This window comes from Puma concolor, chromosome B1 (assembly GCF_028749965.1).
Source record: "Puma concolor isolate L17-30 chromosome B1, mPumCon1.1.hap2, whole genome shotgun sequence".
Taxonomy (NCBI): Eukaryota; Metazoa; Chordata; class Mammalia; order Carnivora; family Felidae; genus Puma; species Puma concolor.
In genome coordinates, this window is record NC_141670.1 from 16,623,887 (window position 1) to 16,647,274 (window position 23,388).

Genomic DNA, 23,388 nt, shown 5'->3' on the forward strand with positions numbered 1-23,388 from the left:
GCGGTTAGGGGTCGACTGGCATGAAGAATCTGGGGTCTAGTTGGGAAAGAAAGGGGCAGCAAGGGGGAGGTGGTGGTGAGTAGCTGGGATCTGATTGTCCTCTTAACCTCTGGAGAGTGAGGGCCACCCCTGAGCTTCCCGAGGGGCATTAGATAAGGTAAAGAAGGAAGGAGCTCACCCAGATGGGGGAGAGAGCCGGGGTGCGCGGGCTTGGAATGGGGAGGCCAGTCCTGGGCGGAGGGGAGGGGCTACCAGTTACTCCTCCAGGTGGTGAGACAGAAAGAGGCTTCCGGCCGGGTTCCCTTGGAACAGGTGTCGGAGTTGTTGGGAGAGGGGGCTGCAAGAAAGAGGGGCGAAGGAAACACTGATTGATTAGATGGAGGTTCTTGATGCCATGAAGAGGACGTCAGTTAGCAGGAGGAAATGTTTCAGAAAAGGCAAGATGTCCCTTGGGAGACCCAGAGAACTTAGGAATGGTCTGGAGCACTGACAAGATGTGAAGACAAGGAGCCTCCCAGAAAGTAAAGAATGATCATGCTTAATGAGCTACCCCAAGCATCCACTTCTATCTGTCTACCTTGGGCTGGAGAAATGGATTTGGATGGGGTTGGGTTTTCACAGTACTGTAGTTGGCTAAGGGTGGGGAGAGGCTGAACAATGGAGTCCCACTCTGATTTGGTTGACACGCTGGTTTAGAGAAAAAACCAATTTTTATAACCTACTTTCTCCCCTCTGGTGGTTTCTGAATATTGTATTCAAGATAGAAAAACTAGGAGTGTTAATATTAGCAGTTTGAGAAAATACATACAATTGCTTTAGTAATAGAAAAAAACAGACATGGAACATTTGCTTTCTCCAACGATATCCTTAATGCTTTTGCATAATATATGCTGATCAGACTGATGCAGGCTGGCGATTACATACTAAATGAAAATGCTTAAAGTATTACAGATGGGTTATTGCTTCTTGGATAAATTATTACATGACACTAATCAAACATGGTACAATTTGACAGTAATATTTTAAGTCAGACACACACACACACACACACACACACACACACACGCACACACCAGCGCCCTAAAAGCCATCCACCATGTCCAGAAGAGGACATATTCTTGGTAATATTGAGGGCTTTGAGATATTCCACATTCAAACAAAAGTGATTATTTTGACATTAGCTGGTTGAAGCCTTTTACTGACTTTTTGAATTCCCAATCATTTTGTTAATAATATACAGTCTGTGTGCAACGATCAGTTATAATCAAAGTAATTTTAGAGATGTGCTTTTTATTTCAATATTTTATAATAGGAGATTATAATAGTAGCTATAGACAATGAGGGAGAAATTTGAGGCATCATAACAAAATAGTGCAAGGGCCTAAGTTATCCAAAATTTGCAATGGTCGTGTTGATAAAGACTGTGTAGTAACTCTGGGGATTATTTATGGTGGAATGCTAAGTGATAAAAGCCAAATATGATCATGTGCTTGTACAGTGTTTGCACTGATATCACGAAGTCTGTGTCTGGATGAGCACAGGAAGAAAACACACACATCCACAAAGAAACCACAATGGTGTTCTGGTGTTGAGATTGTTCTTTTCCTTCTTTTAAAATACTATTTTGCTTTCCTGTTATAATGTGGAGAACATCCTGTAATTACTATGGGAAATGTTGCAGAAAACTTGATTCAATTTACACTTGATTCAATAGGATAAAAGGACTGAGGTTTCAGTATTAGTAAAATACTGTTTTTCTCCAATTATCATGTAGATAATAGCTGCGGCTTATGACTACTTTATGGAATAGTTCTATTGGAGCAGATTTTTAGGGTAATGGATATTAGAATTTTCTAGTAGTTTGTGTTGTGTCTCTAGAGGCCTAGTATTTCTTCCAGAAGAAAATCAATCTTTGGTTCTTTCAACTGTCATTGTTTCTAGTATTATATACTTAGTAATATTACTAATTCTTATTCTATAATCTCTGCTTTCATGTACAGTATTTTGTTTTGCTAAAGGGAGATAGCAGTTTCTCTTAGAGGAAACAAATTTGTTTAAAAGTATTTTGAACAGCAGAGGGCAGCAAATTTACTAAACAAATAAGTATATTTACCAGTGGTTACAACTTCACTTTGACTTCCACCTTAAGAAACTGTATAACCAACAGATACACAAAATCCTGATTTATGGAGATATATTTCTGTGACAGAATGTGGAAAAGGGAGAATATCTACCTGCCTGCATCATATCTTAAAATGACAGTGTTTCATGAATTATGGTTTTGTAGATTGAAAATTTAATTTATAGTCTCATTGGGCAACCATCTAGAACCATGCCAATAGAAATGAGCAGAGATAATGCCTCAAACAATGGTAATTGGTAATTATCTATAACTTTGGAACTTAATGAAAGGCATATACTTGAGTACAGACTTGATGGTAAAGAAATGCAAATGACAGAGCAAGAATTGTCTTTTTGCTGTGGTTGACCTATTGGATCCCTTTGGTTCCGCAACAATGTCATGTATTACGTAGCCATCTAGATCCACGGCTGAGGTACATAGAGGCCTCACAAAAGTTAGTGATACATATACAGATGGTCAGCCAGCAGAAATACACAAATACACACTCACAATCTCACTAAATCATGCATCACCTGGAATCTCAGGTTCCACGCGTAACCTGAAAGTTCCTTTGAGTTGTTTGACACCAATGGGAACACTGAAAAACTCACTTAGGAAGCGTGGTTATGCTTTACTCTAATTGCCCATTAAAAACAACAAAAAAGCAGATATACTGTTGCACATCTTTCTAACCTTTTTGGTTCTCATTTTGAAAAACCCAGCAAATCTGTGCTAAAAACAAATGTCATGTACCAGTGCAAGAGGAAGTATTTAAGAAAACCTAAAACTATAAATCAGACAGGATTCTTATTTAAAGGCAACCAATGGGGAACAATTTTTAAAGTTTTTGTGTTTTCTATAGTTTCAAACCATTTAGTTGCTTTTGGGGTTATAGAACTCTACAATTCTCCGTATTCTCACTGCAGGCGTAGAATTTTGATGTGTTGTTCCAAACGAAAAGAAGTGCCAACGTAACTTAGTTCTTCAAAATTTATGCTCATGAGAGTTTAAAGCTTTAATGGCATTCCCTACTATGTTTTATATTTATTGTGGTTCCACAATCGATGATATACATAATTGTCAGCTGGGATCATTCCTTATGGTTCAAACCATCAGATAGAACTCCCCAAATTTTTATACTTTAAGCTTTGACAATCTTCACTGATAAGGAAGTGTAAGTTCACTGAGGGTTTACATTGCATTTCAACTCTGCACAGTGCATGCGATGATTCTGTCTGCTTTTATCATTCTGTGCTGGCTACGTTATTGTAGAGAAAGGTAATATCTTCATATTGTTTTCTATTTTATCATGTGTAGAGAGGTCCTGAATAAGTGCTTACTTTACTTTACTTTACTTTACTTTAACTTTACTTTACTTTGGGCTCACCTATAAATATATCCAAGCCAGATGGGATGTCAAGTTTTTATCAATATAATCTCAGCAGAGAGTTTTGTATGATTGCCTTATGGAATAAATTGTGGTTCAAGTCAGTTAAAGATAAATTCCTGGCAATTGCAAAGTACGTTTGTAGATCAAATGTTAGGCCCTTTTAATCAACGTTGTCAAGTTTATAGTCAAATGAATATCTACATGCTTCAAAAAGTTGCACTGACCTTTACTTTCCCGTTAAAAATGCGTATTTCATTGATTCCTAAGGAAGAAGGGGATCCCTTTGGCCAGAGTCTGGGTAAAGACTTTTATTCAAATAGTAACGCCTCTTCTGCCCACCTTGTACTTCAGGGAATCATGGAATTTGTGAGCCACGGTTGCGAGTCGCAGTGTGTCAAAGCTATTGTGTGTGCTGTGATGGAGACCCACTGTGCCTTTTGTCACTAAGAATGTAGCGACTTCATAGAGAAGCAACAAAACAGGGATTCTGTCTCACCAGTTTTACCCACTAACCACAAGGGTAAAACCTATATTCTTTCATGCACTTATTAGTTCGATGACTATTCACTAAACACCCATCATGTGTGCTAAGTGCTAGCGGGCTAGGTGCTGGGGATACAACGGGTGCACTCGACATGGTCCTGCCTTCAAGGTGCTTAACATCCAGTGAGGGACACAGACAAGTAAACAGGCCATTACTATTCGGTGTGTGAGGAGGAAATGTGTGCTACAGACACACAGGAGGGAAGCTTTACACCCGGGGTGGAGGAGTCGGTGATGATGCCTTGGGGAAAAGAGACAAGGCCACGGGTGAGATGGGATTTTCCAGTGGAGAGAGAAGTGATGGAAAGAGCTTTTCCCTCCTGGCGGAGAGAAAGCCTGTGCAAAAGTCCAGGAAGGCAGAAATTGAAGGCTGTCTGTCTAGCTGGAACATGGTTAGTAGGCCGGAAGAGATATGAGGCTGAAAAGGTCAGCAGGAACCCAGATCACAAGGTTTTTTGGAAATTACATTAAGAAATTTGGATTTTGCTCTAAGGATACTTGAGAGCCAGGAGAAAGTTTTGAGAAGGACATTTTATAAAGTTTCATAAAGATTGCCCTAACTGTGGGGCGCCTGGGTGGCTCAGTTGGTTGAGCTTCCAGCTTCGGCTCAGGTCATGATCTCACAGTTCGTGGGTTCGAGCCCCACATAGGGTTCTGTGCTGACAGCTCAGAGCCTGGAGCCTACTTCAGATTCTGTGTCTGCCTCTCTCTCTCTGACCCTCCCCCACTTGTGCGCCCTCTCTCTCTCAGAAATAAATAAACCTAAAAGAAAAAGAAAAAGAAAAAGATTTCCCTAGCTGTGGTGCAGAGACTGGACTGGATAATTAGAGAATAATTGGGTGGCTGTCACTGTAATCCAGGCAATGGGTACATTGTGGACCAGAAGAAGGGATATCTGTAGCATATGTCCTAGTGGTAGGACTTTGAGATCTTTGGGGGAGAAGGGAATCCAAGATAACACTTGGGAAGACTGGGCAGAGGAGGGGGTCATCTAGGAATTCAAAAAGGCAACAAAAAATTACCAAGAGGTTGTGTATAATTTACAAAAATTAAACAGGAGAGGAGCAAAGGAATGCTCACACACCATCTTGGGGTAAAAAGATGCGGGAGAGCATTCCATTGAAACCCCGAAGTTTTGTCTGTGTGCTTTTACATCACTCTCATTTAGCAAATCTGCTCTTCATCCTCTGTATCTTGTGGGTATCTTTAGATACGCCAGAATTGTACGTAAACTACATCAGTATACAGCCAGTCTCTGAGATACCACTGTGCACTTAGCCTTTTGGATTTTTTTCTAATTTAGAGAGCCAATGAGAATGAATATCAGGATTGTTGAAAAGAAAAAGAGGATAATAGCTTGGTCCTAGAATAAAAAAGCCTGGCCAAAATTACGTAGACTCCTAGCCCAAATCCTTTTTGCATAATGCTGGCCCCCAGCAAAATTGTTTAGGAGGAACAGAAATGTTGATTCTTTCTGTTTCTCCATAAGGTATCTGTTCTCATTTCCTTCCATTCCTTCCCCTCTTTTTCCTGTGGCTGCAGAGCCCTATCTGTACCCAAATCTCCAGCAATACAAATACTTCCAGAACTTTCTGTTCTTCTTCTTTTTTTTTTTTTTTTTAATTTTTTTTCAATGTTTATTTATTTTTGGGACAGAGAGAGACAGAGCATGAACGGGGGAGGGGCAGAGAAAGAGGGAGACACAGAATCGGAAACAGGCTCCAGGCTCTGAGCCATCAGCCCAGAGCCCGACGCGGGGCTCGAACTCACGGACCGCGAGATCGTGACCTGGCTGAAGTCGGACGCTTAACCGACTGCGCCACCCAGGTGCCCCTCTGTTCTTCTTAAAATACAAGTCTAACTCTGCACACCCATTAAATGAAAGACTCAAAGTTCCTCAAGATAGAGTCTGTGTTTTGTTCACTACTGTGTCCCTAGCACCTGATACCGAGTTTAGCACATAGTTGGTGCTCAGTAAATGTTGAATGAGTAAATAATAGAAATATCCTGGTGAGGAAGCTTCTAAAATCAATCCTGTTGCCTGAGATCACAGCTCCTAAAGTGTTCCAATATAATCACAATGTTCTTATGCATTCTTAGAATGATTATTAATGAGCCTTTTATTATTTATATTTAAATCGTAGTCTCATTGTTGTGCATAATTATTTTTCTGTTTTCAGTTTTATGCAATGGTCACATTGTGGTTCACGCAGTTCTCATCCCAGAAATTTCAACGTATCCTGATATTCAATCATATAACCTAGTAAATGGGTTATAAGTTTGCACTAAGCCTGCAAACCAATGGTGTTCCTTTTTTTTTTCTTTCAGTTTTTTTTTTTTTTTTTGGTGAAGTTCTGTTACCCTAAAAGATGTGGGTTATTTGAAGAAAAGCAAAGATGGCTTAGATAAATATAATGCGTGAATTATGTGATTATAAGGTTTTTGAACATGTTTCTCAAGAACATAACCATAAATACAGGGTTTCAAAAGCTAAATGCAGGACGCTTATGTTGGGTGTGGTAAGGCAAAGGTTTCCAATCAAATTTCAGGGCTGGCCTTGCATTATATATAATAATGTGCTTTCTTGGATACTCTTAAGGGAGTAAACAAAGAAAACTCTCCTTTTCCTGTTCACTGACACCACCCCAAATTCTTCTAAGGCAAAGAGGAGAGTAAATTGCAAATGGCTCTCTAGAAGCAGGTTTTGATAGAAATGCAAAGGAATCATAGTTTCAAAGGGATCCCGTGGGCACTTATCTCGGAAGGAAAGCAAAGGACTTGGAAAGGAGGATGGAGGGAAATAAAAACCAAGACCGAGGAATAACCTGTTTGTTAAATTGCACTTTGAAGCGGCAAGTGGCTCTTTTCAAGTTTATATCTCTTTTTGTTTGCATACATTAAATAACTAGCAAAATTTCTGCAAAGTTAAATATAATCTTGATCCATTAGATCGACAATCAGGAAGCTTGAGGCTTGGTAACCTGAGAGAGATTTAATAAGAATCAATTAAAACAACTGTTTTTTCTTTTTTTTTTGAAAGGCATTTCAGAAATTTCCCCTTAATCCAAAGAAATATTAAGCAACAGATACGGAAGCCAAGGGATGGAACTGTGTGGGTTCATTTGTATCAGAGAGACTAATGAAAGATTTTTCTCATTAGCAATGGAGACTAGCAATTAAGACTAATAAGACAAGCCATTAGTTATGAATTTTTTAAAAAATTAAGCTCAGGGCCATGATGAGGCCCAGCTATAGTTATATGCCAATGGATCCCATATTTGGTTGGTAGGGGCAATAAATTAGAGCGTGTGTCTTCATTTCTCAGGCAATATGCACGAATCGTGATACAAAATAAACTTGATTTTTAAATAATGACAAATACATAGGTTACGTTTGAGACAAAAATTACTAAACGATACAAAATCCAGGTCTACTTGGGAACCCAGAAGCCTAGAGAACTAGCATTCTGTTGAATGACAAGTGCTTACTGGTCTTTCGTGCTGCAGAATTGATGACTTCCCAGGTTCATACTCAAAAATACTCCTTGGCTCAGAACGAAACTTTCTTGTGTCCACTTTTCTGTCTGGCGGATCCCAGTCATGCCTAGAAATAAACAACAAATTACATATAACATAATTCTCTATGCCTCAAGCTGTTCTATAAAACCATTGGCTATCTGTTTACAGAGTGAATTTTAGTATCGAGTTTTAAAAAGTATCTCAGGATAAAAAGTTAATCTGCATAACATACCCCATTTACATGTTGTCTTACATAAATGATTTAAAGAAAGACTTTTATTTCATGTTCTATTTTCCTCTATTTTTTTTCTCTCATAAGTGACGATCCTGCTGGCTCCGTAACTCACACGAGGGGTTTACAGACGCGCATGCTGCCAGTGATCTGCCTGTAAACCCTTGAGATCATGTACAAATAGCAGCTGTGTATACTTGTGTTTAGAATAGGTGGCGGTTATGCTCCATTGAGTTACGTGAGTTTTGCACCACTCTGTGACCTGGCATCCTTGATCCAAAGCGACAAGGAGTAATGCACACGCCACGTTTCATCTTATTTATCCTGCAAATGGCATCCCAGTGTGTCTGTGAAAAGGACAAAAGTGTCCCTTGGATCGCCAGCCAGAGAAGAAAGCTGTGTGGTAGGGCAGAGCCTCCTTTGGTCTTACCCTTGGAAAACCAGAGTGAGACAGCCATCCTATTGCATAAGAGACCTTGGAAGCAGCTCTTTTTCCTGAACTAATATCCTTCAAAAGGCAGTCAACGAGGGACTTTGAAAGTAAAGCTTTTCTAGGTAGCCAGGGCTATAGAAGGCTTCCTTTGTGAGGATCTTTTTTCTGCGAGAAGAATTTTCTGACTATAGATGGGAGCAATTCTGACCCATGGAATGAGATTAAATTCTCACTCCGAAGCACATTGGAAATAGAAATGCTTTAAGAGACAGGACAATTGGGGACAAGTCCTGGCTTACCAGTAACTGATGACTGATATTCAACAGATGTATTTTGAGCATCACATGAGGCAATGTATGTGAAAGACATCTAGAAATTTTTAAGAGATTATCATATTTTTTAATGAGATTTATTTCCACTAAACATAGGACATATAATACATTTAAATTTGAGTTAATTTTGATTCTCTTTAAGTGGCAGAGATATGATTTTGTGTCTAGACAATTATGTCTCAAATTTAAGACAGCATACTTACAAACCTAGAGTTTATCACGAGGAGATTGGTATTAAAGTGAGGATCTCTTCATACATGATGTATATCTATTTTCATATCTCATACCCAATTTGATCACCAGTTACTCTTAATGGTACAATGGCATGTTGAATATAATATTTATGGGATGTTTATGATAGGTGGATGCTTAAAAATTAGTACTGATGCTAAATAATTCTTATATTTTCATTAATTGCTGTATCTCATGAGCTATGGCTTTAATCAGAGCTGAGTTGGGACATCCTGGCTATATGAGCTGAATAATTTTATTTTCTAAAACAGTTGATTTCTCTCTAAAATGGGTTTAAAGTAGAACAAACCTCATTGAGTCATTCTCAGAATTACATGATATAATCCAGGAAAAGCACTTAGCATAGTGCTTGGTTTATCGTGAGCTCTCGATAAAGGTTACCTATAAGTAGGATTATTAGTCATAATCCTAATTTAAAAAATGCACAGTAACAGTGTGTTTATAAATTTTTATTTTCGTGTAAATAGTTTCTATAAAAACATTTCAGTGGGGAAATGAAAATTAGTATCATCTTGAAAAGCTGGTATAAATGAGTCACAGATAGACACTTACTAACTAATGCCTTATTTATTATTTGTGAATAATTTTGCCTGCTTTCAAAGAGAGGCTTTTGTGTATGAGAGGGGAAATTTTAAGTCATGAACAGACCTAACATTTTGAATCTGAGGAAAATGAAAACGGCATAATCTCTGACATGCTATGCCAAAGGAAGTACATGTCCGTTATTTCTATTTATTATCTTCTGATATGCATTTATTTTTTTTTTTTAATTTTTTTTTTCAACGTTTATTTATTTTTGGGACAGAGAGAGACAGAGCATGAACGGGGGAGGGGCAGAGAGAGAGGGAGACACAGAATCGGAAACAGGCTCCAGGCTCTGAGCCATCAGCCCAGAGCCTGACGCGGGGCTCGAACTCACCGACCGTGAGATCGTGACCTGGCTGAAGTCGTATGCTTAACCGACTGCACCACCCAGGTGCCCCAGATATGCATTTATTGATCAAAAAGTAGAGATTGTGCACGTTTTTTTGTTTCAATTTTTTAATGTTTATTTTATTTTTGAGAGAGAAAGAGACAGAGTGCTAGCAGGGGCGGGGCAGAGAGAGAGAGACACAGAATCCGAAGCAGGCTCCAGGCTCCGAGCCGTCAGCACAGAGCCCGACGTGGGGCTCGAACTCATGAACCACAACATCATGACCAGGCGCCCTGAGATTGTGCTCATGTGATTATGATATTATGAGCCAAGACTGTGAAAATGTTTGGGGCGCCTGGGTGGCTCAGTCAGTTAAGCATCTGACTGTGGCTCAGGTCATGATCTCACCCCTTGTGAGTTGGAGCCCTGCATCGGGCTCTGTGCTGACAGCTCGGAGCCCGGAGCCTGCTTCGGGTTCTGCGTCTCCCTCTCTCTCTGCCGCTCCTCTGCTTGCACTCTGTCTGTCTCTCTCTCTCAAAAATAAATAGACATTAAAAAAAAAAAAAGATTGTGGAAGTGTTTGTCACAATCCCAACAGGGGAGGTCAACATGGCATATATGTTGACTAATAAGGTTATACGCGCAGTATCTTGCTAAGGTAAGCACTGACTCTTCTACTGAGTGCCATCCGGGCTTACTTGTATCCTAAACTAAACAGAGGCCACTTCTGGGGACAATGCCTTACTTTTCCGTCGAAGATCGATCTCTTGGTCGAAGTGGTGGAACTGGAGGAGGAATGTGCGGGGGAGGGATGGGGGAGGAGGCATCCTTAAAGACATCAGTGCCGTTGTCGGAGTGGCTTTTGGAGAGGGGTCTGTAGGTCTGGGTCTTTGCAGCAGGATGTGACTGAGCGCTGTAGGGTGAGTTGTACAGGCCTATCATGAAACACAGCACAATTAAACAAACAGAAGCAGAAAAACATTTTAAAAGTGCATTAAATTGTTTATACCCCACAAAACATCCAATGATTTTACCCAAGTTTTTATCGGCAAGCATATTCATCACGCATGCATCAGGCGGTATGTTCTTAATCGATTTATCAATATTATTACTCTATTAATCATTATTAATATATTAATTTATTAGCGATAGGTTCTGTACACAATCATTGATTGCAGTCAATCTTCAACAGTCATTTTAAAATTAGTAATGATTCAGACTGGTATTAGGTATAAATCTACAGATACTCAGCAAATTTTCTCCTGGATAATATAAACAAATAACATAGTTAAGGTTTCAGGGGAAGATTAAAAATAGTTCATAGAACTGTTTCCAAATATCTCCTATTACTTTAAAAGCTCTGATTTACCTATGATAATTGACATGTTAATTGCAATCACGCAAAATATAGTTTTTCAATTTTTTATTTTAGCTTATTTTTTTTTACAGAGTATGCATGAGTGGGGAGAGGGGCAGAGGAAGAGGGAGAAAGAGAATCCTAAGCAGGCTGCACGCTGCTCAGCCTGGAGCCCAACATGAGGCTTGATGCAGGACTCGATCCCACGACCCTGGAATCATGACCTGAGCCAAAATCAGGAGTCAAGATGCTCGAGGGACTGAGCCACCCAGGTGCCCCAATCAAACAAAATATTGAGCAAGTTGTATATGTGCTGTGCAAGGCTTAAGGACACAAAATCCTCAGCAAGCTTGTTGTATATCTGAGGAAATGAGACACGGATAGAATTGTGATTGCAAATAATTGGTAATCTGACAAAGGCCAGATGAGGAAAATGCATATGAGGAATGAAACATTTTAGAGGATGGTGGATTGGTCAGAGAAGATATTATGGACCAGATGGCACTAGGAGGAGCCCTGGAGAACTGGTTTGCGTGGGTCGGGGAAGAGGGAAGCAGAGATGGCTCAGGAAAAAAAAAAAGAGGCAAGACATAGCACAGTGGGACTCAGGGTTTGTAGAGAGGGAAGAGGCTAGTTACAGTTGCTTCGTCTACCAATTAAACGGCAAAACTATCTCAAAAGGGCTCTGCAAGGTTATATGTAACTAGTACTCTTCAATTTATTAATTACTAATGGCTACAGAATTTCAATAGTAAAGATAGTAATAAAAATTCTGAATTTCCTGCCACCTCAGACTTGTGAGTTAAGTCAATTTTCACTCATCTGCTTCTCCTGAGGGTCCATACAACTTTCCATGACAAATGGAAAGACAGTGTCTACACACGTACTGTTTTGCTTGGGTTCCACGGTCAGACGTCAACTGTACAGCTTGTTAAAAACATAAGAGGTCCAAAATGAAGTCACTTATGCTAAGCACCCCCGTCACCCAGTGGAGACTTAATTACAGTTTTGAGCAGAAATGGCCTCTTAAACCAGACCATCAGGCATCGCCTGACCAGCAGGGGTGAGGTCATCTCACTCACAGACCCCTGCCCTCCCCTTAAAGCAAAAGGAACCTTGCAATAATCTCCTTTTTTTTTTTTTTTTTTTTGCCCAGTGTAACTTCCTTGTTTGGCTCCCTTCTGCCTATAAAAGTCTTTCATTTTGTACAGCTCCTCAGGGCTCCTTTCTATCGGCTAGATTGGATGCGGCCGCATTCGTGAATCGTGGAACAAATCCAATACTATCTTTAAAATTTACTTGGCTGAATTTTGTTTTAGAACAAGCTAAACACAGGAGGTGAGTTTGGAGTACCTGTGGCTTGGGATACAAGTTGAGGGAAAGATTTTACTGGGCTTCCTGCTGTCACCTGGAAGAGTGAGGACCTAAATATCAGAGGTCTTGCAGCTTGCTAAGCTCGTTCTGCCTGTGTTTTCTTCTCTGTTTGTCTTTGGAGACTCCTAGCAGAGTCCCTGACAGTTAAAGGGCCTGAGTGCTGGCCTTCAGGCAGCAAGGAGGGGAGAACCTTATGCAGGCCTGAGGCCAGGCTGGCCAGGGGACCCCTTACAAGGGTGCAGGTGCACAGCCTGAGCCTCAGAGCCTGCTCTCAAGAAAGGAAACTGTTCAACAGTCACTAGCCTGGGGCTGAGTGGTGACAGGAGGCCCTATATAGGATCCCCTAATGTGACGCTTAGGGGAAAGGGAAGCATTTTGTAGGGATCCCTCACTCCAGCCCTGCCACCATTTCATAAGATACCAACGCCCTCAAATACAAGTAGAAACGCCCAGAATTGAAGTCATGCCATTATGACTGTTGGCAACTCTGAGTCAGAAAAGTGGCCTCAGCAGAGTGGGATTTTTAAAAATCCTTCAATGAATGGTTGCATTTTGGGAGCAAAAGCATGGACAAAGTCACAAAATACTTTTGCTTGACTCGTTTTTTTGTGAAGTGTGTCTGAAAGATCTTACGCAATTGTGATCACTCTCTCTGCTGATAAAAAGAGATCTTTATCTTATTTTGTACCCCAGTTACAGTGTGTTCTTTCAAGCCGTCCTTCCTACTTTGGTTAAACATTCCTGAAGCTGCAAATAAACGGACAGTGTGAGAATGAAGGAGACAAAACAGTATTAGTTCTCATTGCCATGGGAAAAGATCGATCCTTTTGTTATGCATGCTTTGAGAAAAGAAAAAAGAAAAGCATCCTCTTAATTGTCTACACTGAAAACATGCGCTCAAACAGTGGTAACACAGTGAGTGGGAAGTGATTCCCAGCATACAGCATTCATTGCGAGCAAGGAACCCCGTCCTACCTGCATTATACATATAAGGAGTATTATACATGTCTGTGTCATCATCTAGAAAATGAAACAGAAATATCATGGTAACACACGTCCGGTCACCATATCGTAACAAGACAGTAGAACTTCAGAGAAACAAAAACAATTTGGTAGAAAACCAGGGTCTCTTGCCTGGTGCATAACACCATTTTTCGAATTTTCTAATACTGCTTTGTTCCCGAGCTGCTGCGGTTTGACCTCGCTGGTCCGTAACATATTTGCAGGGCCAGGGCTTTTTCCTCACTTCCTGAGCCAGCCTTCTCTTCTGAATCATGAATTTCCTCCCGAAGTGCTTTCGAGATCTTTTGTGAAGCTAGTGAGACCTACCTCTGCTTTCTCTCTCTCAATCAGCAGCTGGCATGGGTGGACAGAGGAACAATGACAGCGCCACACCCCGCACCACGCCAGACTGTGGCTGGGGAGGGAGGAAGGGACCAGAGCACCTGGCACCCCTCCAGGGTCACCCAATAAGAGGCTTCTTGGCAGCTCAGGGGTGAGGCAGCAGCCCAGGTGTCTGTGACTTGAGGACGGTAGAAGGAAAACAAGGAGGAATGTTGAAAGAGGGACCGCCATGGAGTTGCTAGGGTCTTAACGTTTTGTGTGAACCGGAACTCTACAGGAGGATACGTGTATACCCTTTGGCCTGGAGGATCAGAGAACAGAACAACACACATACCCGGCTTGTGTACCATGTGGATCTGCTTGAACATCGTCTTGTACCAGTCCTTCGGTCTGTCAACTGTCTGTAAGAGAGAATGTTCAGTAGTTACAAAACCGGTTCTGAGTCAACACTGCTTGCCCCTCCACGTTTTTCTTTCTACATTTTATCTTTTCTAATAGCAGGTTTCTGTCTGTGATTACAAAAAAGAACAAAAACCTATTTCATGATGACAAGACTAGTAACTTACCTAGTTATGCATGGGGTTTGTAAATATGTTACCCCTTTAGGTTGAATTTAGGCTGAATTGGGACATTACATGCTGTGGCCAAATCGCACTTGCGCCCAGCATTAGATAGTTGATATTTGTACAAACATATTTATATAAAATGCACTGAATAAAAGTTGTAGTGTTGTTATAGTTTGTTGAACTCCTTTTGGTGCTAATTAGCATTATCCTTAAAAACATTTTCGTGAGGGTTCTGTTGAAAACATTATTTTTAGAATTAACTAGGGAATATTTTTTACTGTATTCTGATCAGCTTAGACTTAGAGAAATAAAAATATGATATTTACGGGGCGCCTGGGTGGCTCAGTCGGTTAAGCCGCCGACTTCGGCTCAGGTCATGATCTCACGGTCCATGAGTTCGAGCCCCGCGTCAGGCTCTGTGCTGACAGCTCAGAGCCTGGAGCCTGTTTCGGATTCTGTGTCTCCCTCTCTCTGACCCTCCCCCGTTCATGCTCTGTCTCTCTCTGTCTCAAAAATAAATAAACGTTAAAAAAAAATATGATATTTACTAGGTTAAGTTCATTAAACCCCGAATGTAGTACAGTCAAGGGTCCTGCGGTAAATCTAAAAAAATGTAGACATTGTTTAAAACTTTTTTTAACATGATAAATAAATGTATGCAGCATTTGCTTTGCTAAACTATAAATTCCTTGAGAGTAGAAGCTCTTTCCACATGCCTGGATTAGGACACGATAGAAACTGGGTTGTAGTGGAAAGAAGAAATTAACGTCACCTCAACCTAGATTCAAGTCTTGCTTCCTTTAATTATTGTTTCATACTTCCTAGCAGTATGAATTTAGATCATTTAGGTAAGCTTTTAGAACCTCAGCTTGTCCTTCCTAAGATGAAATAATTATATCTACATCATAGGATTGTGATGGAAATGGAATGAAACCATGTATATAAGACCTAAAACAATGCCTAGAATGTAAGAAATGCTCAATAAATAGTAACAGTCAGTAGGGAACATAACATGTTTATAGAATAAAATAATGAAAGAACCCAGGTCATTGGATGGAATTCTACCTGATTACATACCTGTGAAAGTAGACCTACACTTTTATAATCATAATTAAAGATTTTGCTTGGCAAGATCTTTATCTCAACGTTTCCAGAAATACTCCAGCAAGAAACCCAATATTTCTGTATATAGTGATAAATACACCAGATTTTCCAAGACCATTCTCTTGATATAAAATATTCTGTTAGGACTGCCACACAAATATTCTTGTACTTCTTAAAAGACTGAGCGTTCGTTTAGATTTTATATCCTATTTTTTTCCCCTCAGAAATGTGGTAATTGCATTTTTCATCTGGAAATTGAGGGTTTTGTGCCGCATCTAATTTATTTTGGTCTCTGAGCATACATGGTTCTGATAATCACAACAAATATAGGTTAATATTAAGAACTACTTGACTTTGTTCTGAGTCACTTCTTCATTCATTGTAGGCTCTTTCTACATTGGAAAAGCTTTGAGGAGATTGCTAATTGACCTTATTTTCAAATGATGGGAGCTGGTGGGAGGGGTGCAGTGATGAATCAGGAGTTTAGTTATTATTGGCTGATTTAAATAAAGTGGCTGAACATGTATCTTTAAGGGACACTTTCATAAAAGATCAGTTTCTCTTTTGTTAAGCTCTGTTTCCTTTATGTCTTCAGCAATAGAAAATAAGATGTAAGTCGGTGCAAACATGTTTCCCAGCCATACCTGGACACAACAAATAGCAACAAGGAAGCCTAAATAAGTGAGTTATATCCCTGTATATGGCAGTGTATCTTGACAGACAGGATTTTTTTTTTCTTCACTTGCTGGAGGGCACATGTCAGGCAGGAGCTTAGTTTTGCCATCTGCTAGCTTTATATGGTGAGCACAGAGATGCCAGGAAATGCCCAGTGGTTGGCAAAGAGGAGTATGAAACTGGTATAAGGCAACACTAAAACTCTTTGTCCCTTTCTAAAAGAAGCACTCTGGGCATTTGAAGTTTCTTTTATAAATGGCATCATGGACATGTTATGTCTAATACTGAGATTAAGTAAATAGAAGTCTACTCAAGTTTAAGGAAGTTTGCTTTTGTATGTGTCCTTCAAGGTTACTTTGTATGGGCAGTAACTATTAGCAATTCACGATTCACTTGTTTTCTATAATCTTGGCAGAATTCACCTGGATTTTACTTTTCTGCAGTTTACAAAGTATCAAAACTCGATGTTGATTTATCACGCAGAGATTTCCAAAAAGGGAAAAGACACATATTTTCTACGTACGAGTATACAGTGATTCTATTCTATTTTTGCCCCTTTCCAGCTTTGAAAATGCTCGAACGGTGTTATATTTGAACTGGAAAAAAAAAAAGAGTCTTGTATTTCACTTAACTAGCTGGCTTTAATTAGACAGCCTCCTGGGATCTGAACCCCAGTGATTTTTGTTGTTGTTAAGAATGGCAGTATAAGGCTAACCCAGACGTCCCAGGTCACATGAGAGAGGGCAGACTGGGGAGCCTTCATTCAAATAACTCAAAGGTACATTTGTTGACTTTTGGCTTTCTAGAGTTTCTAGCTTACAAAATTCTGTTTCCTTGGTATAGGCTGGTTGTCTAAAATGAGGCTACAACATGATACACTGAGACAGTACTGCCTTTGGTGGATACGCTGAGCAGAAAGTCCATGTAAAGCAATTTGAGTCTGATAATCATTACTCTCTACACGGATGAGAAAGAAAAACAACCTTGGAGATTCTTGGCCTGCTGTGGCTCAGAGACGGCCTGACTCAACATTTATAAACACAGCTATACTTGGGGATGTGCTTGGCGAGGCTGAAAAACAGGGAACGCAAGTAAGAGTCTTCACAGACCTGTACCTTGTGCGTACAATTTTAAAAGTCTAAATAAGAGCACAGCTGTGCCTAAAAATTACGGTTCCTTATAGGGAACTTCTGGGTTGCTTACATTTTATTTCCTATTTTACAGAAGGGGAACCAGCACTGAATGTTTAGTATATGTATTTGCATATGCATATCTAAACATGCTTTTGATTTGCAAGTGGGAAGACCACTAGAATTTTAATATTACTTGATTTTCACTAACCTTTGACAATGTCTGGTATTTTTCCTTTGGGAAACTAAGAAGCAAGTCTTTGCTGCTTAAGAAAATTATGTCGGATGGATAAAAAAAACTGGTCCAGCTTTTCATGTTGTTTCTTATATATCATTTATCATGTTAAAAACACACCCAGAGGTCTCAGACACAATCCTTTCAGACAGAATCTACAACAAGTTAGAGTCAGGAATATCCTAATTTGTGTATATACTATGACTCGAGGGTCGATGAAGCAAAACCAATGACACCATACCTGTCTGACACTGCATCCCTACGTTATTTGGAAAAAAGATTCCAGTTAAACCATTTTGAGTCAGAAACCTTCAAAGGGAAACAAATGACAAAACACCGTCACCAGAAACATGCAGTTGTCTTAAGACCGTTAGTCACAATCCCTGAACTTTTTCTGTGACTTAAATATGACAATCATCAGTTCCAACATAGATTGTTAGGACTTGATAATTAGTCACATTCAGTGTTCCCAGAATCTAGTGCGTCTACAACCCCATCAACTGCTGTGCAGGTTGACTTTCTGGCTTGCAATTCTGATACAGATGCTTGGAATAATCCATTTTTTAACTCTTCTCTCAGAACGCGCAATCCCCATCTATGAGAAATGCAATCTTACCACTGCTTTTTTTTTTTTTTCCTGATCTCTTTCCCATTCGTTTCCTCTATCCACTATTGTCTTTGCACCCCCTCCCCACCCCCCGCCCCCAGGGTTTGCATTCCAGGGAAGCAGCTCTTGGCAACACCCCTGCCAGGTAGGCAGGAGTATGCAGCCTGAGCCCTCTCCTTGCAAAGCCCCCCAGTTCACCTGCAGACGTGCTGCGGCCCTCATCCTGGCTTCCAGAGTCTTCCTTCTGCCGGCTAGCACAAACCTTCTCTGCGAGTAGACTGGTCAGCGAGCAGCTGCCTGCCCGGGCTCTCAGTAGCTGCCTTTGCTGCTGCTGAGCTTTGCCAGAAGGGGCTGCCCTGACACACTGAGCAATGCTTTGGCAGAGTTTAAAGCCAAAAAAAAAAAAAAAAAAAAAAAAAAAAATCCAAACACTTTCACTTAATATCCCTGAGGGCTCACAGCAGGCACAGCTGAAGAGGGACACTAAAATGTGTATTTTTCTTCACAGTTTTTTTTTCTTTCCATGACATTAACTCCCTTTGCTGCAATCATCTCACCGCCCAGCTGCCAATTCACGGCTCCCAATCTCCTGATGTTAACACACATCCATTTCAAGAAACAAATCCCTGGTTTATTTGCAAAGCAGTCAAAGCATTCACCTTGTCTCGTTCCTTCTCCTTTCTCTCTATTGCCCTAACGCTCCCTGGAAGAGGTGAAACAAAACAAAATATACCTTTATTGTTCAACAAAACTCACAATCTTCGTGATTTTCAATTAAGATGCAAACACAGATTCTGCGATTAGCTTCAATCCACAGTTCTTTTCCTCTTTCTCTGCCACATACAACATAGTATTCACGAGAACTCAAATGGCATAGAGGGCAATCCTCGTTATATAAGACCATAGGAATGCACAAAGCCGTTGACAATCCGGCCTTTGTAGAGCCTGGGCATAGCCCTGCAGCCACCACGCTGGCATTTCCTACCGTTCTAATTGCGGTGGGGATTCCGGATTCATCCACGGGCCCGATCCCCGGGTAGTGGGGGGCTTTGATGACCGTCACTCTCTTCTCCTCCTCTGAGGATCTGTACAGTGGTATGGAGCTGCCCATGGTGCCGTCCAGAGACTGCGCGTGCTGGGGATAGGTCTCTGTGGAATCTGCCGAGAAAATTTGGTGACATATCATGTATTTGATGCGCAAGGACTCATAAGTTGACGGCGCCTCTCGTATATTTATGCCAACTGTAACGTAGAATCTATTTCCATCGCTCTCTCTTTTGACCCATTTACCTTGCATTCGAGCCACTCGTTGTTAGCATGTAGGTATATACCCAACAGAACAGTAACAACAAGATCCTGTCGTTGTCTGAAGAAGGGGGAGGGGGAGGGTGACATTTGTTGAAGGATCGTGTGGCCGTGTAGCAGCCACTGTGTTAAGACAGTACTTTACATCTATTAGCTCACCTCACCGTCCATGTAATTAATTAATTACTTTTTATTTTGTTACTACTTTTTAAATATTTATTTATTTTGAGAGAGAGAGAGAGAGATTTTAGAACACCAGCAGGGGAGAGGCAGAGAGAGAGGGAGAGAGAGAATCTCAAGCAGGCTCCGCACTGTCGGTGCAGAGCCCGACTCGGGGCTTGAATTCAGGAACTGTGAGATCATGACCTGAGCTGAAGTGAAGACTTGGACACGTAACCAACTGAGCCACCCTGGTGCCCCGTGGGGGGGCTCCGTTTTATAGATGAGGAGGCAGACTGAGACATTATCTTTGTGAAGTTGCTGACTACTGTTATTTGAAAGCACCGGAATGTCCTCTTAGAGCAGAAGATAGGACTGTTGAGTCTACAGCAGCAATTTCATATAAATAAAGTGAAAACAAAAATCACATTAAGAAATCCCCACATCCAAACACATACTTAGATGGGGTGAAGGCTCATGGGTTAAATGGATGATTTCAAATTATTAGTGCTGATTTTTATTTTAGTAGACACGATGGCCAGATATCTTGGCTGTTACTTTGAAGCATAAAACCCACGACTTGACCCTTGAGTATAAAAATTGCCCCGAGCATATAAACGAGATGAGATTTATCGTGTTCCTAGCTTCATGCCATCGTTAGTAACTTTTAGTATACTTTCATAAGAAACAGAGAGGACACATACGTACGATACATTCCACTTACTCTTGGTTCACAGATATTTATGAAGATCAACAGGATTACCATTCATTTTGTACAATGGATAATACAATGGTACTTCAGGGTACCATTACTTGATGACATATATATGCATATATGTGTGAATATGTATGTAATCTATCTATCGCAAAACATATGATAGTATTTTTTTATTTGTTTATTTTTTACTTGAGAGAGAGAGTGCAAGCAGGGGAGAGGAACAGAGGGAGGGAGAGAGAATCTTAATTTTTTTTTGAGAGAGAGTGCACACACGTGCACACAACTGGGGGAGGGGCAGAGGGAGACCTGATGGGAGGCTTGATCCCATGACCCTGGGATCATGACCTGAGCCAAAACCAAGAGCTGCTCAACCGACTGAGCCAGCAAGGTGCCCCATATATGACTGTATTTTTGTAACAAATTTACATAAAAGTTCATAAGTAAGATTTTAGAAGATTTAACTCATCATTGTAAGGATAACTACAGATAGGACTCCTGTAAGCTAAAATCTATTGTAACACTAATAACTGCTATTGCTATTATTATGGCTATATTCAGTTTAGTTTGCAACAGAAGAGCATTTTAGATACATTTCTGATGAAGAATGAATAAGGCTAGGAAGGAAACGGTATCTTTCCCAAGCAATTCCAAATGTGATATTTGACTCTGATTTCCCATTTAGTTCCAAAAAGTGTTTGAGTCAGGAACCATGATGGCGGTATTTCTATTAAACAATAAATAATTTTTGAGCACCTCCTATGTGCAAAGTCCCAGCCCAAGCAAAGAGTATGAACTCTGTCTTCACATATGGTTCGTTAGAGTCAATGAGTTTATAGCTTATATAAGTTAGCCTTTGATTGTATATTTCTTTTATAGGTCCACTAACTCTCATTTTTGTAGTCTTTTGTCCTCAGCTTAATATAAAGTTTCTCAAAGCAGGATAGATTTGTATATTCTCAGAACCTATCTCAGCACTGGCTGATTGGAATTTGTTCCAGTGGGACAAGGGACATTTCTTTCCTTGTGGTATGGCTTATATGTAAATCTACCCATCAGTATGTTCTAATAAGAAAGACTGTCTACATTCAAGTATTTATGTATTTTGTTTCTCGGGGTGGGAGGGACAAAATTGTGTGTATTAAGACAGGTAATGAGGAAAAAGAGTCAGACTTTGATGATAATTATTTGAGAAAACATTATGGCTAGAATAATTTGTAGTTTTACTAAAGGAGTGTGATGATGCATAGCTATATAAAAAATCTAGGGGGGCCTGGGTGGCTCAGTCAGTTAAGTGTCTGACTCTTGATTTCAGCTCTGATCATGATCTCATGGTTCATGGCATTGAGCCCCACGTCGGACTCTGTGCTAACTGGGATTCTCTCTCTCTCTCTCTCTGCCCCTCCCCCCTTACGCACACACATGCTCCCTCCCCCCCCCTTACAAAATAAATTAATAAACATTTTGTAAAAGTCTCGATATAAAGGACTCCTGTTACAATACTGCACCATGGACTGATTGTTTCAGAGCAGTGTCTGGGCACAAGGACGTCCTAGTTTCTTATACTCTAAAAGGACAGCATTATAACATTCACAGGTGATCCCCACGAGCACCATTAGAGAAGGCACAAGTATATTTAGACTTTTCTTTGGTGAGTCTCAGGGCTCCATGTGAGTGTTCCAGAGGCTCTGTTGACCACAGAAGCTGAGTTCCATAACGCACACGCTGAATGTTCCCGGGTAAGGCTGGATGGCATCATGTCTTTCAACGAACAAACGGTGCTGGGGGAGAAGAGGCCCTGCCTGCTGTTTAAGGAGGAGAGGAGAGTGGAAGGCCTGTGTTCTGTTGCTGTTTGGCGGTGGCCGGAGGGATCAGTCTCAGCCTTTCTGAGAGGTGTGCTGCCTGCCCTCTTTCCTCTGCCTTCCTCCCGGCTGTCCGGAGGGAAGCCTTCCGGTCCCTCAACATCATGGGACCTTTCTCAGCTTGAATTCGGATGACGGCTTGATTTGGTTTGGTTTTTAGTGTTTTGGGGTTTTGCTTTTTTACATTGTTAAAAACTAAGAAATACATTGTTTTCTAAACAGTCCTACTATATTTGCCACATAAAAGTGTTTGTGATCATACAGTACAAGTTCTTATCCACGAGCCTTCAAAAAAAAAAAAAAAAAAAAAATCACAGGGCCCGTGAAATGATACGCTTGAAAGTGTGTATGAATGTTCAAATGTGCATTTTTCTTTTTCTGGAGGAGAGCTCTCTCTTTCATCTAATTCCTAATCCTCAAAGGATTAAGAACTCTCTCTACAGCAACTTCAGGGATCATTATTTAAAGGAACTCCTGTCCCAGGCCAATGGTCTTCTGGTCTCCGTTCAAAGAGCGTTTTGCTACTTTGTGAGGCGATAGTTTACTATTTACTGTTTTTGTGAGGCAGCTGTCCCCCTGTTAGACTGTTTTAACTGTGAAGCAATTCTGTATATATGCCAAGAGAATTTTCTACAGTGAAAGCTTTTCCACAAAAGGACGAGCTGTTTTGAACATGGATGGTATTTGCCATCCATGGAAATGCGCTACATGAATGTTCCGGTGGGGAGAACTCCCCTGTCTGACTGTCCACCTTCTCTCTACTTCAAACCGCAAACACTTAATAGCTGTTTCCAGGCTCAGATATAGATGTAGTCATTGTCTTGGGATAGCTGGATGCCTGTTTTCTCCAGTGACTCCTCTGCTCTTAAGTCCTCCCCTAGCAGAGGTTCATTAAATACTGGAGTGTTGAATATCCCACCTCTTTGGAAAAATTACTCTGATGTTTTTCTCAGGTGGTTTGTATTTGTTATATGAAATTGTCATGAAAGTCATGACTGCAAAAGACTTACCAAGTGACCGGCCATGCTGCATGATAATGCTTGAGTTGAGCGAGCCTGGGAGAGAGTAAGCTGAAGGGGAGAACGGCCTTTGATAGTAACTCATTGGGCTCACAGCACCTCCTGAGTTTCCATTCACTGTTATCTGGCTCTGAGAAGAGAGTTGAGACATCCAGGCAAAGTGAGGAATATAAGGAACACAACCGTTTGGATTTACGTATC

General features: G+C 40.7%; 2 protein-coding genes across 40 annotated transcripts in view; one reads left to right on the forward strand and one right to left on the reverse strand.

The window, feature by feature from the left end:
* The window catches only part of CFAP96 (cilia and flagella associated protein 96), a 521,342-nt gene that overhangs the window by 209,093 nt on the left and 288,861 nt on the right, over positions 1-23,388 (forward strand). The gene's annotated exons all lie outside the window — the stretch shown is intronic.
* The window catches only part of SORBS2 (sorbin and SH3 domain containing 2), a 353,761-nt gene that overhangs the window by 50,592 nt on the left and 279,781 nt on the right, over positions 1-23,388 (reverse strand). For 18 of the 37 annotated variants that reach the window (XM_086703237.1, XM_086703238.1, XM_086703239.1 and 15 more), the window contains 7 exons: positions 23,179-23,317; positions 19,113-19,285; positions 14,145-14,211; positions 13,442-13,486; positions 10,481-10,670; positions 7,544-7,658; positions 179-337 (listed from right to left, as the gene is read on the reverse strand). In XM_086703237.1, coding sequence (XP_086559363.1) covers positions 179-337; positions 7,544-7,658; positions 10,481-10,670; positions 13,442-13,486; positions 14,145-14,211; positions 19,113-19,285; positions 23,179-23,317 — 888 coding nt within the window. The remainder of the gene's footprint in view (positions 1-178; positions 338-7,543; positions 7,659-10,480; positions 10,671-13,441; positions 13,487-14,144; positions 14,212-19,112; positions 19,286-23,178; positions 23,318-23,388) is intronic. The other 19 variants (XM_086703220.1, XM_086703225.1, XM_086703226.1 and 16 more) reach the window with 3 other exon arrangements.